The sequence below is a fragment of the Rattus norvegicus genome, chromosome 5, assembly GCF_021556685.1.
Source record: "Rattus norvegicus strain SHRSP/BbbUtx chromosome 5, alternate assembly SHRSP_T2T, whole genome shotgun sequence".
Taxonomy (NCBI): domain Eukaryota; kingdom Metazoa; phylum Chordata; class Mammalia; order Rodentia; family Muridae; genus Rattus; species Rattus norvegicus.
This window is the reverse complement of record NC_141538.1, coordinates 32,410,528-32,426,620: the sequence shown is the minus strand read 5'-3', so window position 1 is coordinate 32,426,620 and position 16,093 is coordinate 32,410,528. Positions and strand designations below refer to the sequence as shown.

Genomic DNA, 16,093 nt, shown 5'->3' with positions numbered 1-16,093 from the left:
CGATTAAATGGATACAACACCCAGTAAAAATGTACATTAATTTGTTTCTGCCACTGAAAGACATTTGAAACTGTATTAAATGAGGGCCATAATAGATTGTCTCTTGACAAAGATAAATCCAATTATACTTTGTTGGCAGGAAAAACAAACAGCGTATGGTTTAGGCTCCAAGGTAAGACACAGCCCGCCACAAAGAAATGAGTAGGGGGAGAAAATGAGTCGTAAAGTTCACTGAGAGCTCCACTACAGTGAGAGGTCAGCTGTCAGCTCTTCTAGAAATGTCTGCTGTAAAGACCTGGACACCGTCAGACAATTTCTAGTATTTTCTTTGGGGGAGAATGATTGGCAAGCACTTGCACCTCCTCAACTGTCAGCTGGCATGCAGAAGAGACCCCAAGAACTTTGCTGAAGTGACAAAGGAAGAATGTTTTGACTGTCACCCTAAGAATCTGAAGGGTGTATAAACACCAAGAGGTCAAAGGCTCCATGGGGCTGTCCTTGAGGGCCTAAGTGCTGAGCAGTAAGATGTAGGGGGATAACACTGGAGAGAGGAAGCTTGTCCTAATAGCTGATTAGTCAGCCATTACAGAAGCAGAAAGGCTCTTTGGCTTGGATCACTTGCAACTAGATGGACAAGCCCACTCCCTCCTGTGGAGAACATGCTATGTGGTCCTTTGAGAAATCCTACTCTGTGGGCCCAGTGGGAGGCAGGGAGCAAGGTGGTTATAACACAACTTCTACACTTCATTTTTGTCTTATGCTAAACTCAGTTTGATTGTTTTTATCTCCATTAGCTTATGTAGCTTATGAGCTCTCAAACTAATGTGAAACTTCCAGCCCTAAAATTAACTTCAAAGAATAATGTCTTCCTAGTAAGCCAATCTCTGCTCTGTGGCATTTTTCTCCATATATATATATATATATATATATATATATATATGTATGTATATATATGTATGTATATATATACACACACACATATATATACATATACACACACATATATATACACACACATATATATATACATATATACACACACATATATATACATATATACACACACACACACACACATATATATATATATACACACACACACACACACACACACATACATGCACCGACAAACTGATGATCATTTTGGTAGTTTTTGAAGCAATGTATTTGACTTTGGGGCTCTGGTCAACATATATTATCCAATGGGTGTGGTGATGCCTATGTTTAATAACAACACTCAGGAGACAGAGTCAGATGAATCTCTGGATGTTTGAAACCAGCCTGGTCTACATAGCAAGTTCCAGGCCAGTCAGAACTACATAGTAAGACTTTATGAATGAGAGAGAGAGAGAGAGAGAGAGAGAGAGAGAGAGAGAGAGAGAGAGACTCCACATATGAAAGCAAATATGTCTGTTACTATGTACATTAATGTGTGGGTTTTTGAGTATTTGTGCAAAATGAAATCTCAAAATTATCACTTGCTATAAGTAAATAGAACCTGAACCTGAATCTATTTATTGTATATCTTTTGTAATAGACAACTTTTGACTTTCACAAGTAACATTTAAGAAATTCTAAAATCTGAACACTGTTTTTAACACTCACATGGGTTGAACATTATTTTATGTAAATGAGACTTAAATGCACTAATGTTCTTAAAAGCAGATTTCTCTGCAGGAAAAATGGTTTAAATTCTTTCTTTCTTTTTGGCTTTTAAATAAAAACAACTCTTAGGTTCTAAGCAGAATCCTTGCTCAATTGAGTCCCTTTTCACATAAAATATCATTTTCCGATTTAAACAAACAAAAAGAGCGAGATCCACCTGCATACCAATCTGCAAAGAAGTTACCAATTCCATTTCCATGACATTTCTTAAGCACAAAATCCACTGGGCTAAACTAGAAGGTATCTAACGGCTCAGCCCTATCTTGTGACACGGCCTGTAACACTATATGAAAAACCTTTGTCTCAATGTCATCACCCTCCCATCTTGACTAATGGCTAGTTAGTTTTGTTAAAATGCAAGGGTGATGGCGTATGCTCCAATGAACTTCCCCTCCTCTCAGCACCAGAGACAAAAACCCGCAGCTCTGCTGTGTGCAGGCAGCCATCTGGACAGCTTTCTCTCAAAGCCCAGCCCACACCACACTGCAGGCAAAATCAGAGGACTCCAGAGCTCTGTGGGGCTATTCATGACATACCAATTTCCCATTCTCTGCTTGTAGGCTCGCAACAATAAATGCTAATGAGGGCCATGAATGACAGTGTTAAAGACAATAAAAAGGTCTCCAAATCCCTTGCATATGGAGACACTGTTTTCAAAACTTCACCTTCTGTTACAGCGATGTAAGAATCTAAGGGATTAAAAAATAATAATAACCTAAGGAAAACAGTAAGCTGATCAAAGCACAACTGAATCCTTAAGATTGCCAGAGAACGCAGTCTGTACAAGGCCAGCAAACAACAGACATTACCAACCCCATGAATGCATAAGGCACCTCCAGTGTCTATTACCTTTGTGTCTTCCACATGAAGCTCAATGAAAAAAAAAAAAAAAACCTCTTGCTTAAGGCTGACACACCACCCCTTTTGAGCCTGAGAAGCATTTATCAAACAATGATTATATTCAGTATGATGCCCGTTATCATTCTTTTGCTTAATAGTAAATATTCCACATGTCTTTAAATAAACAAAAAATGCAAACTGGTTCTCTTCTGGTAACATCTATCCTTAAAATAAATACAATAGCAAAGGCTTAGAGGAATGCCACAAGTTCAAATCCAGCTTGATCCGCAGGGCAAGTTCCAGGCCAGCTGGGACTTCTGAATAAGAGGTTGTCTCAAACCAAAAGACAAGCAATAACAAATTTAGAAATAATAACAATGTTGTGATGGTTCTGTGCAGCGAGATTTTATGCGATGGTTACTTTCTGTATGTTCCAAATTTTCTAAAACGAGCACGCATATATCATACTTTGAACCAAATGGATTCTATATCATACGCATCTCTTTCAATGCAGTGGAAGAACAGAACAAAAACCATAAACATAGGACTATTTTAAACACCACCAAGACTCTTCTTGCTATGCTTAGTGTAGTGGTTAATTCTTTTCATTAACACAGACTTAAACACTTTCAGCAAAATCCACCAGGTGGAGCAAGGGTACAGCAATACAAGGAGACCACACTTTTTTCCATTTTTCTGGTCTTATTTTTTCCTCAGCACTTTTTAATCTCTAACAAACTCCCACCACCTTTTCTCCATATTGCAAATTCTTAAAATCTATGCACCTACTCAGATTTGTTACATTTGTACATAGATTCAGACGTTCAAAAGTAAAACCACTTTCAGTTAGAATGAGTTCTATTACCAAATTCTATTCCAAAATGTGCTTTATTTGTCCAAATAGTCCCCAGTATCTGTATCTGCTATAGCACCAAGGTGAATTTTAAAATGGATGTTTTATAATGACGTCAGCAGTGCTCGTCATTCATACCCATCGCCCCCACCCACACCCCCACCCCCGATGAGATAAAAGCGTTCAGTATACGCTGTACAGGCTGAAATACAGAAAATAGGGCAGAGTGATTCAAATCTTTGAACCCCAGCTCAGTTCACTTAGAAACTTCAGCACTTCAACTTAGTAGAATTATTCTGAATTATATATCTCATTAATGTTTTCAGAAAATTTGTCAAAATTGCCTTTTATGTGAAAAGGTTCCCTTTCCACTCCTGTGGAATTTCCACTGACCGAAGAATGAGATTACTAACACAACTGGCAACCTGCCCTAGGCCAGAGCGACTCCTACCCATCTTCTCCCTTCCCTATCACCTTTTTCTGTCCAGTCTGCTCCAGATTAACAGAGCAAACTCTCCTCAAAACTACAGCTCTAGCCATTTGTCTTGCACCTTTTCACAGCCCTCTCCTGCTAAATTCAGTGCCTTGTGGATAGTGGCAGGGCTGCTGTCACCTGCATTCCAAAAAACTATGGCTGGGAGTGAAAATAAAAAAAAACTAGCAAAAGTTGGGAGCTCAGGAGGCAGGGTGGGGCTTAATGAAGAGTCTGTGTGTAGAGGACGGGTTACAAACATTGGCAGTGGCTAAAAATATATTTTTATACTATTTTTCTCCCTGTGCATATTGATGTTGAAGAAAAACTCTGGAGGAAACGCAGCAGGCCCCTAAATAAATAGACAGGAGCAAGCCTGTGGAGAAGGGTATCAGGAAGAGGTGCCTAATGCCTGTGGGTAACAGACCACCAGGCCAGGTCAGTGACCAGGTACACCAGGCTAGACCAGCTATTTAAATGATTATATACTTGTCTATGGTGCAACATACAAATATTCAAACACACATATTATCTCCACAAATATTATTTGAATAAAAAAAGTCATTGTTGGTTTTTTAATAATGCCCATGGAAATCTTCCCTACAAAGTCCAACCTGTTTATCATTCTTTGGGAAAAGGAGCATACAGAACTGACTGCTAGGAGTGGAGTTATGTTTGTGCATTCATGAAAAGAACACATGGGAGAGGATGCACCTAGTCTGACAGAGACTTGATGTGCCAGGGTTGGGTGATACCCAAGGGAGGCTTCTCCTTTCTCAGAGGGAAAGGGGAAATTGTAGGGAAAGAGCTGTGGGAAGGAAGACTTGGAGAAGAGAGGGGTGGATGTGGGGATGTAAGGTGAATAAATAAACAAATATATATATATATGAAATTTAAAAAAACACCACTCTTTTTACATGCCCGCAACTCTTATTTATATTTTATGTAGGCAAACGGGTGCCACTAAAACATGAATGTCCTTCAGACTGCATTACAGAAGCCTAATGAGGTAGTTGGACAAACCAAATTACTAGACATGAAGTCATACTTCCCACTGATTTTTGAAGGAAAAACTAACCACCATCCTTGCTCCCCTTGCTCCTTGACTGATGAGGACACTTCATCAGTCAGCAGGAGGGAGAGAAAGAAGCTGGCAGACTTCTCCTGGGGAAGGTAACATCTTGTTCTATCCAGGAGGTCTCCCAAATGATTCAATCTCCAAGCAATTCTTAGAATACTTTCCCTGTGCAACGCCCCCAAAGTTGGACATATTGCTGAGCAATGTTATTTCTCACCACCTCCTGCTCCACCAAAGGGTCTGTGCCCCTCCCTGCTGCAAATGTTAACACTATATTCAAATTCCAAGGAAAAAGAGGAAGACCCATTCTTGAAAATCCTCTAACCTTTCTTTTAAAAACAGGATGTTCTATTTTCATATGTGACTAAATAAATCATTTCAAAACTGTTAGTTGCACACTAAGTTACTATGAGTGGGTCTGACCCCGTAATAGCAACACACAGGATGTGATCACACAAACACTGAGAAATGAGTTCTCAGGAAACTGGGGCCACTCTTCTGTTAGCTAACATGTTGGAGGGTTGGGGGATTCTTCCAAAGCAAGACCAGAGGTACAAACTGAAAGATCCCCATGTTTAAGTTCTGTGAAGGAAAAGCCAAACCTAACTGGCTTTATATAAACCAGAAGGAATGAGCAGGAGTCGAGGCACTGGCAGAAATCGAAAATTCACAGCCAGACCATCTTATACACAATGCCTCCTGAAAGAAAGGAATCCAGGCGTGAACCAGCCTGACACAGAGGGACCCACAGGACTGGCCTTGAAGGATGTCAGCAGGCCAGGAGGCTGCAGGAGATCCCGGGGTTTCACACACTCCCTGGCTGACTGTTTTGCTCTTCAGGTAATTAAACCAGGAAGCTGGGCTGGTGGCTAGGAGCCTGACCCCGAAGCCTTGGCTCCTTGGTTCTGCATATCAACTTCCGCAAGAACTGCCTGGAGCATCAATAGAACATTCTCCTTTCACTCTCTGGCATTTATTTCCTTTCTCTGCCTCTTCCAAAATCTAACCCAGAAACAATTCCCGCTGCCTACAAAAACAGCCATGTATAGATCTGAATTTATCACACAATGGGGAAAAAAAAAGTCTCTCCACCACTCCCAGAAATTAACCCTGCACATTTTGAAAAGAAAAAAAAAATTGTCCCCAAATCGAAGAACTTTAGTAGAGCATCATATAAAACAAACTCAGGTCATATACAGCAGTGTCTTGAAATGGGTTAAAGAAAAAGCATTACTTTTAATGTGTGTTTGATTAGAGGATAAATTTGAGTAAATACTCCTAAAAAATGGTTTCTGATAGTCTAGTTCACAAATTAAATATTTATTGTAATTCCTACAATTGTTTCAAGTGATTGCCATTAGTACAAGGAATCACCTAGAATCTGTTTGATTTCAACAAGAATCCTAGCTCAACGAAATTCTTAAGTATTTCTTACGTATAATGTCAACACTGCAGGTCATGAAGGGGAAAAGGAAATCTAAAAGAAAAGAAAGTCTCACTGTATGCTTTTGTATATTGAGCAACGAATAAATGCACACACACACACACACACACACACACACACACACACACACACACCCTCGGTATAGCCTCCCTCCATTTCAAAATCCACAGAGCAAAATATTGGCTGTAAGAGACAGAGACCCGAAGAGGGAAGAACACAAAAGCTTGCCTGCTTGTCTGTGTTCAACACAAAGAACATTAAATGAAAACAACTGGCACACTGCCAAATTCCTATAGAGGCAAAGAGATTCAAATAAATTGATTTCACGCATCACACTGACCTGGGATCAGTGCAATGCTACAATAAGCTCTAAGCTCCATGTGGGGCAAAACCCATTAATACGATCCTACCCCTATATATCAGACCAGAGAAAAAAATTACTAAAATAAACACAAGTTCTCCTCACCAAATCAATTTTACCTAAGAATGAACTTTCCTATCTTGGCATTCATGCTCAAAAGTGTACAGGGCCTTGTTGGTAAGAGAATCTCAAAAGGCATTCTCTTTATTAGGACAAATATGTCTACTAGATCCTAGGCAATATATACGAATCGGTGCTACCTAAATATCCTATCCCATATGCAGGACTATTAAACACACAGAACTCCGCACGAGAGTTTCCTGTCGCTCCTTCCTTTCACGGTCCTGAAAGCCAAGAGATTTTTATTTTTAATATACAAAATACTATAATAAACCCATCTCAGAATTGTCCTTAATAGCCTGTAAGAGCAAGTTTCTCAGGCAAGATAACCACTCCCAGCGACTCCGAACCCATCTACCACTCACAGGGACACCTATTAAGAAGAAATGGCTCCAAATGCTTTCTAGAGAAACAAGCACTGGGCGTGTACATCCTGGGGGTGCTTCGGGACTCCTGAGCTGGGTCGAGGGGTGGGGCTCAGCGGTCCAGGGTGAGTTTAGCATGCCCACGGCTCTGATGTTCACTCCAAGCAGCAAAACAAAACAATGCAACGACAAGCAAACCACCAGAGGAGACACAGAGCAGCTTTCTAGTTTCACTAGTTTCCAAGCTGGCAGTGTGCCCCGGGTTCTGTTTCCCTGCCTCAAAAGTCCCCACACAAACCAGACTCTGGCGCCTCCTCAGGCCGTTCTCACTCACAGCGCCAGCTCTTCAGCTGGTAATTCTTTGCTTTGTCTGCTTCCAAATTACAACTCCGGGAACCCAATGGATTCCAGGTGCTCGCAAATGCAAAGTGTGTGTGGTTTTTGTTCTTCTTGGCTTCTTGGATGAACTCAATTCCCAAGCTCCTATTTCTATACAGTTATTACTATCACAGAGGAAGAAACAACTAGGAATACATTATTAACACCACAGGAAAAACAAAGGAAACCTGAAAGTTTTAAAGCAGGCAGCAGTAAACATGCTTGTTAATGGCCACGACTTTTAAGTTGCACACACACAAGGAGGAATAGAAAGCTAGAAAGGGGGTTGAAATTCTGCATGGAATCTGTGATATTTTTTTGATGCTGGGGACTCAGGCTTTGCATATTATAATTATAATAAATGGATATGCTATGGTTCATGATGGAGCATGTCCCTATACTGGTTTCTCTCTTGATATGCTTTTACACCCTGAAAAGATTCAGTGCAGTCAGGCCATAGACATATTCTGTGTGACCGATGGAGAATGTGACTGATGGGGGATGGGGTGAGAGGAGATGATAACTTTATGTATCTACAGAATGTACTCAAGTTTTTAAATCCAATATCTTTTTCAATATTTAAGTGCCACTTTAGATATTTTTTGCCATATAATGTGAACCCCTATAGAGATAACGAGGCAAAATGCTGAGTTCTCTTCTCCTCTTAAATAGCTACTTTGTTCAGATGCGGAAACGTAGAAAACAATTCTAAATCAGCGATGGTTGCTCTCATTATCTTGTTGCCTTTAAGTTCCAATATCAACACCATTCTTTTTTCTCTGCGCAAAATAGTGGAAGGATAACCAACCTAGGTAAGAGCTAGCAAAATGAATGTTTAATAACAGGAGTCCATAAACTAAGAAAGACGAAGGAAGCAAACATGAGAGAAATGCCATCTAGGGATCACAACTGCACTCCTTGCCTTCCCCTTTTAACTGGCATCTCTCACTACTCGAATAGAAAGGCATAAATAAACGAAGGAGGGAGCAAAGGAAAAGAAATATAGATGCAGAAACCAAAGGGCAGAACTTCCCCCGGAGGGATGGAAAACTCTGCAAGGAATCACTTCATGTTCTGTGTTCTTAAATGAATACTCATTTGCCACCGCCTTCCTGAGAACTCTAAGGCAGTCAGTTAGATCTCTGTGTGGCACACACCTGCTATCCCACCACATCCAGGACTGGCAAGAGGAGGGTCAAGTGTTCAAAGTCTCTCTTGCCTAGGTTGCACTAAGAGACCCAGTCTCAAATAAGCAACAGACAAACTACAACAACAACAACAATAACAACAACAACAACAATAATAATAAGCCAGTACGTATTTTGAGGAATAAGGAGCTACATGGAGCTGAGACTATGGGACAGGGTCAAGCAGGGATTTTTTCGAAGCAATGGCCGCAGAAGCTGAATACTTTGCTAGGCCTCGTTGAGGGAGGGCAGGCAGTCACACAACCTCGAATTCCTTCCCAGCCACTAGAGTGCCAACCAGGATCACACAACATTCGTGCTGACTATCAACTTTGTCTCAGCAGAGCTTTTTCTTGTGAGTGGAGCCTCTGACCAAGTCCATTCCCAGCAAAACCTGGAGCAGAGCGTTCTGTGGGTCATTAACACCTCGTCCGTGGTTCAGAACAGACATTCAGAAGCCTCTAGCCAAGTGGCAGCACACGCTTAGTTTATACTTGGTGTTTTCCTAAAGTTAGACGCCACTTTTTTTTTTTTTAAATGTATCAAGGTAGATATTCTGCTCAGAAAGTGATGACGGTCAGCTCCAAATTTTAAAAAATTAAACCCATCAGAAGAAATCATAAATTGAAAAGCACTCCTTTGCCTGTTTAGTCAACGAACTGAGAAAGCATGGCCTCCTCATTACAATAAACCCAGAAATTAGGGCCTACTTTTTGCTCTGCTAATCCAAGTATTGCCCAGTTCATGCTGCGAAGCATGGCGAGAAGCAGGAAAGATAAAATTGATAATTGATCATTTGATCTCTCTAGACCCAAAACTATTAGGCAGAATTGGCACAGGCTGATTGATCCCCACCCAAACCCACAACCAGAGGCTCCGTACACAAGTGGTTAAAGCATAAAAGACAACTCTATCAACAGGTGCTAGAAGAAGAAAGAGAAACACATCTTCACAATTTATAATGCACTGGGAGAAAACGATAAGATTGATTTTTCTAATACACAAAGTAAATGGCAAAATCAAAATATGTATCTGTTCCTTACCTTGACAATATTCAAAGTTCGCCTTTTTCCGGCAGTCACCTATCACTACACTCAGTGCTCTCCAAGTGTTTCTTTTGATAGATATCATTCTCCAGCAAGCGCTGTGCTAACTTCCTCTGCTGCTCGGACTGGGACCCAGATAAGTTCACCAGCCCACAGATCAATCTTTTCTATTGACAACAACAAAAGGGGAAAAAAAAATGCACACATCACAACCAGGCTAAAGCATCCCGCCCATCTATTCACATGATAAACCAGACCAGCTCTGTGTTTAAGGAATAGATATATGCTCTTCTATATTGTGCCAGAACTCCCACTTCCTCAGTTCCTGGGAGAGGTATTCCAGGACACGCTGAACCTGCCCATCCTAGGACTCAAAGGTGGACATCTTCTGAATGCCGATGTTCTTTTAAGTCGGTTTTCAAATTGTAACCCAGTCAATACTCTAAGAGGGCATGTTATACTTTACCCATTTCCAAATCAAATCAAATCAAATAAATAAAATATTAACTAGCAAGATATAGTTTCTTTCAGAACGCTCTTGGGCATTATGTGTTTTACTTTGTAAGTTAAATGTTCTTTCAAAACAAAATATCCATACTCTCCTTGTGCCAAAACCTCAACATGGCCATTATTAGCTACAATAGTTAAGGATCAAGAAGAATAATCTTTAGGTAACTGGCTACTTTCAAAATTCTTAACCTAGACAGATATGGTATGTGACACCTGTAATCTAGGCAAACAGGAAACTGAGGCAGGAGAATTGCCAAGAGTTTGAGCAATGAATTCAGCCTAAGCCAGAAAAAAAAAAAAGTAAAGATTCTGAAAAAGAAAGAAATAGAAAGAAAAATCTTTGGTAAGAAAACTCGTGAACAATTCTTCTCTGCCCATAAACCTCTACTGCCTTCTTCTTCTATAAGCTTCAAGTTTTGTCATTCTGCCACTAAACTGGCAACTTTCAAATGGATTTCTACATCCATGTTCTGTGTCCACTACTCACCTATCACTGCTAGAAAACAGTAGTATGAATCCCCGTAAGATAACGAATGATTTTCTATTTAATTCCTATGACCTATCAGAGCTTAGGAGAAGCACACACGCATAAAGGAGAAAATCAATAAATACAAAAGAATATAACTCCAGAAAAAGCAATTTCAAAAAGTATTACCATAGATGACCCTGCATTTTTAGACTAATTACTTCGTAGGGGTTTGAGTTGGTAAATGCACTCATGTAAACAGCTCCTTAAACTGTGGGTTGCAACCCCATGTGGGGCCACTTAATTGAATATGGGGTCATGAAAAAGTAGGCAGCAGTAAGTGGCTTCCAAAAGGACCACAGCCAACAGTTAATTAAAAACTCAAAAAGGCCCGAACTGAGGGGTTGCTGGCAGTGCTTACCCATGCTCTAGCACATGGCGTCTCTGCCACCTTGGTTCTAGGCACGCATGTGCTCTCTGCGCTGTGCAGGCCATCACAGAGGCTGCCTGAAATGCCTCTGCTCAGATTAGAGGCCGCTGCATATTCTGAATTGCAGTGTTGTTACTGGGGATATGAGGTTCTCTGATCTTCTCCAAACATCAGAAGGGTTTAATTACAGAAAACAAAGACTTCATAGTTTCCAATGTATCAAATTAGTGTGTTCTTGGAATGGAGGCTTGAGTGGATGACTTGAGTTTCATTTAAAAAAAGAAAAGCATTAACTGAATTTGGCTCAGAATAAGGGCAGAATTTTTAACAATTTCTGAAATGGGTGTAAACATAATTTTGCCATTCTGTACTTTGAATTTATGCATTCTCAGTACTGAATATCACAAAATCAAAACATTGATGAACTCTGGAAAACATTACTGATGCACAGTACCCTGTGGAGTTAACTGTTTAGCCACAACTAACTTTTTATGTCAGGAAGTTGCATTAGTAACCAAAAAGTGCTTTCACCTTCAATAAATGGAAGAAGTATATATTAAAGTATATTTTAAGATAAATTTCTTCATAACTTATTACCAGTGTTTGATGTGTGCATCTATTTTATATACCTACATATACAGAATCATGTAAAAATGTATTAGGCAGAAGGGGTCGTTTGAAAGAACAGCTTAAGTAGCCCTGCTCTGATATACTTCAAAGAAGTATTCTATTAAAGTACCTGTGTCCTTTATATACCACTGTGTGGCTCTGCTGTGAGTCAATTTTGACTGGTTCATTATGGTAAAAAATAAAATAGATAAATAAATAAATAAACAAACAAACATACAAATTAGGGAAATGTGGCACTAGATCTTCCTTGGTTGAGAACTGTCTCAAAGAACATTAAAGACAATCAGGGGAAACTGGAAACATTTTATTTACTAAGAAAACTAATAACTTTATTAAAAATGACGCAAGGAAATGCTTCAAATAGAAAGTAACAAAGATAAATAGATATGTATAACATTTTCAGATTACATAAATACTCAAACACTGTAGGTGGGGGAAGGCCATACACAATGAGTGAAATAAATGCAGTTATAAGTACTAAGTAGGAGCACTTCTGGGAGATAGAATGCATTTGTTTGTAAAACAAGATTTGTCATTTCCCATGCTTCTATGCCAAGGCAGCAAAAAACAAACAAACAAACAAACAGAAGCTTAATAAAACATTGGGCAAAAAGCAAAGAGAACAGACTTTTAGATTTCAGTAGTGATGTATAATAACATTTTTGGCTTCAACAATTGTCAACAAAAGGCATCAGAGAGAAATTGTCACCAAAAGACATCAGCTCATGGTTTCTTGTGTGTCACTATGGGCCACAGCTGACTGTCTTCCCTGAGTAAGGGAAGCTGAGGAACCAAACCCTGGCATTGTTCTATTTCTTATCAGATATGCAGAGTTAGGCCAATTCTTAACAAAAATAGTCAAGAATTTCAGTTCTGAGGTTTGCAAAATTATCATATGAAGAAAGACCTCTGAGAGACAAACTACAGGATAAGAAGCGATCATCCAGGACAGAGCACAGTGTTACACTTCTGAACTTCTCTTCTAGCATCTACTTTAAGGAGGACTCTGAAGTAAGTGGGTCAGCAGGAAAACAATGTTACCAAATATCCCCAATGTACACACTTATCATCTTTAAATGTTAACAGAGTATACAAATGCTGAAACACAAGAGAATGCCAAGCCACAGATACACACCAGCATCCACCCCTTAGCTGGGTGATAAAGGAAACATATCACCATTGTTAGAGTTTTGAAAGAAAGGTAGAGAGGAAAGGGGGAGTAAGGGCAAAGAGGGAGGGATGTTAATCTCTGGACTTGGAGTGTTTTTGTGTCTCATATATCTAATATATTAGAAACTCTTCCCATATGAAATGGTAATAAAATGAGCAACAGTAATAACCATTATGACATATACGTTCAGACATGTGTGTATCTATTCTCCAGTAAAGTTTCTATCACACCTCAACAACAGCAAAATTGCAAAACTTCCCTTTATCTTTAATAATTTCTTTGTTTAACCCTCAGCCCTCAAACGCACAAAAACCTCTTCACAGGGGAAACACCCTCAGAGGAAAATTTGAAAGCTGAGCTCCGCTAAGGGTAGGGTGCCTCAAACAATTTGTAGTTCTACAAGAGTGTTATTAAAAACGCTCAACGTGCTGTATTACCATGGAAATTGTGGAAAACATACATTCCCAAACAAATATTACTTTTTCTCAATGGTATGAAGTAATGAAAAGCACATGTTTAAAGCTGCCATCCGTGCAGTAGTGCAAGCTGCAGCTAATAGAAAATACAGAGACTGAACTCTGCTATATAAAGGATTCTTGTTACAGAAATATAATGTGAAAACCAGATGCAGACAGAAAACCTTAATCACAGATGGGAATGTAATCACTGGCATACAGAATACGTTTTTGATCAATCTTAACCATATGCTCAATGTATTTATTTTCTAAGGAATGCAATAACTTGAGAGAACCTTCTATTTGAATTCAGTTAACCTCATATTTATAATGCTTTTATCTTTACTCCCCCATCCCTTCCCTGTGTACACTGAGCCAAGGTTTTAAAAGGAAGAGCTGCTGGCCTTGGCAAATCATTCTTGTATCAGTTTATCTTTCAAAAATTTAATAGGATGTAAAGACTACACACATCAAAATCAACCTCAGAAGAGATGAAGTGCAGCTGCCCGATACAGTGCTGTTCCTTCACTGCCAGGAAACCTTTCACTGCCTGAATGCATTCTCGAGAGACTTCTATCAACATCTGAGGAAGTTTTTCTTTTAGAAAATAATATATGATTATTCAGGGGGGAAAAAGAGCATTTACACATACTTGTTTTATCTATCAGCCCTGATTGATTAAACTTTAACTTTTCTTGACTGAAAACATTTTCTAGGATAAAGAGCATGCATTTACATGCACAAAAAACACAACTGGCTTCGGTTTGTGAAAGGAATCTACTATACCTAGAAAAACAGGACCTTGCTGTCTCCCTGCACTCAGCAGGGCTTGGCATTCTCCTTTGGAGGTCCTCTTGCCATGGCCCTCACTCTAAAGAAGATGGCAGAACTTAGTGCTTCATCCCAGACTACAGCCTACTCAACCTCTAATGGGACACTGCTGGACGTGGCTTTCTGCAGCATACCAAGTCACAGGTCACAGGAACTACATTTCAGTGTCCCAGTTCCCCAAGCTTCCTTAGCACACACTCATGCATATTCTCCTCCTTACTACTAAGGACCCACCTCCTGATAAACTCACACAAACACACCTTCACTCTTGCCCCATCTTTGAAGACTTTATTCCAAACTAGAGCTCTCAGCCTTCTCTTCATCAGACCTTTGGAGGACACCTCTTAACTGCATTCATTTCCAGATAGAATACTTCATCTCTTTACAGCTTGGTCTGCTGCCCTCAAGACTCTGCTCACTTGGGGCACACAGAGATCCTTCTTAACACTCAGATCTCCCTCCAGTACCCATCTCCTCTCAAACAGGTTCGGAGCCACAAGCAGTTCTCTCATCCAAAACACTGGGACCTTTTTAACATTGTTTCCTAGTTGTGCTCTTTATCTGACACTATAGGATACATCCCACAGGTTTCTTTATTATGCAGCCACTCTGCATAATAAAGTCCCAAGAGGATCCCCACCTGTGTTTCTTGTTACCCTGTCCCCCATATTTCACACTGCACTTGACACATTGAAAACAATCCAGAATAAAAACCACACCAAACAAGACAACCCACCCAATGGAGTTCCACAGTGGCCCAATTCATCCCTTAAGACTTTGATGAATCTTTTTTGGGCAGCTCTTGGTCAGGTGATTTCTCTGTGTTCTTGAGATTGCCATAGCATCATCATCACTTCAGTTTTGGCTGCCTCCTTCCTGCTAGGGGCTGTGTTATGTGCCCAAATCATTGGACAGACTCTGGCAAACTTAGGCATGGTAGGCACGACTCTGGAAGCCCTCACCCTTCTCTCCCCCTCCTTCTGCCCTGCTAAAAAACATTACATTACATTCCTGAAGCTAGCCACTGGGGCCTTTTCCCTTAGTTGGCCATTTCCTCGTCCTGAGCCTGACTACCAAGGTCTGGCTACCAAAGTATTAAAGTCCAGCAATCAGGAGTTCCCTTTGGCTCACCTAACACATCCAATTAAAATTAAAGACCTTTATAAGCCACCATTTGCCTATGGGCCATGTCTGTCTCCTCTCTATCCAGAGGCAGTCCTTTGCCCCCCCCCCCGAGACAAACACCCCTCCTCTCTCTCTCTCTCTCTCTCTCTCTCTCTCTCTCTCTCTCTCTCTCTCTCTCCATTGTTCTCTTCCCCTTCTCCTTCATCCTTTGTCTCCTGTCTTTGTCTCTTACTCCCTGTCTTCTGTCTCTCTGGGGCTAATAAATCGCCTTTGCACTGAGGACTTGGTCTTGAGGGTCCTGAGCCCACACTTTTCCTTACACCCGGTGGTGTCCGAGATATGAATGACTCAGACCACTGCCCATATAACCTGTGATGGTGAGTCTTGACTAGATTAAGAGAGGTCTTGGGGATGGGGAAGGAAAATACACTTGAAGGTGTGTCTGAGAGAGTGGTACCAGAAGGATTTAGTATCTGGGATAACAATTGATGATGGCAAGGAGAGGGCTGCCCCAAATAGGTTGGGGGTGCAGATGAAACAAGACCCAAAGAATGAACTGTTGGGCAGCAGAGGTTAACTTTCTCTTGCCTTCTCTGCTTCATGTTCTTTCCCATGTGCTCCCATCCCTGCAACTATTTTGCTTCAACACAGGCCTCCCTCCAGACC

At 40.5% G+C, this 16,093-nt stretch overlaps 1 protein-coding gene across 6 annotated transcripts in view; it reads right to left on the bottom strand.

Annotated features, from left to right (window-relative positions):
* Runx1t1 (RUNX1 partner transcriptional co-repressor 1) overlaps nt 1–16,093 on the bottom strand; it is a 152,128-nt gene that overhangs the window by 113,623 nt on the left and 22,412 nt on the right. For 3 of the 6 annotated variants that reach the window (NM_001436913.1, NM_001436915.1, NM_001436914.1), the window contains 1 exon segment: nt 9,807–9,976. In NM_001436913.1, the coding sequence (NP_001423842.1) occupies nt 9,807–9,894 (88 nt within the window). In that variant the 5' untranslated portion in view covers nt 9,895–9,976. 6 annotated transcript variants of the gene reach the window in all.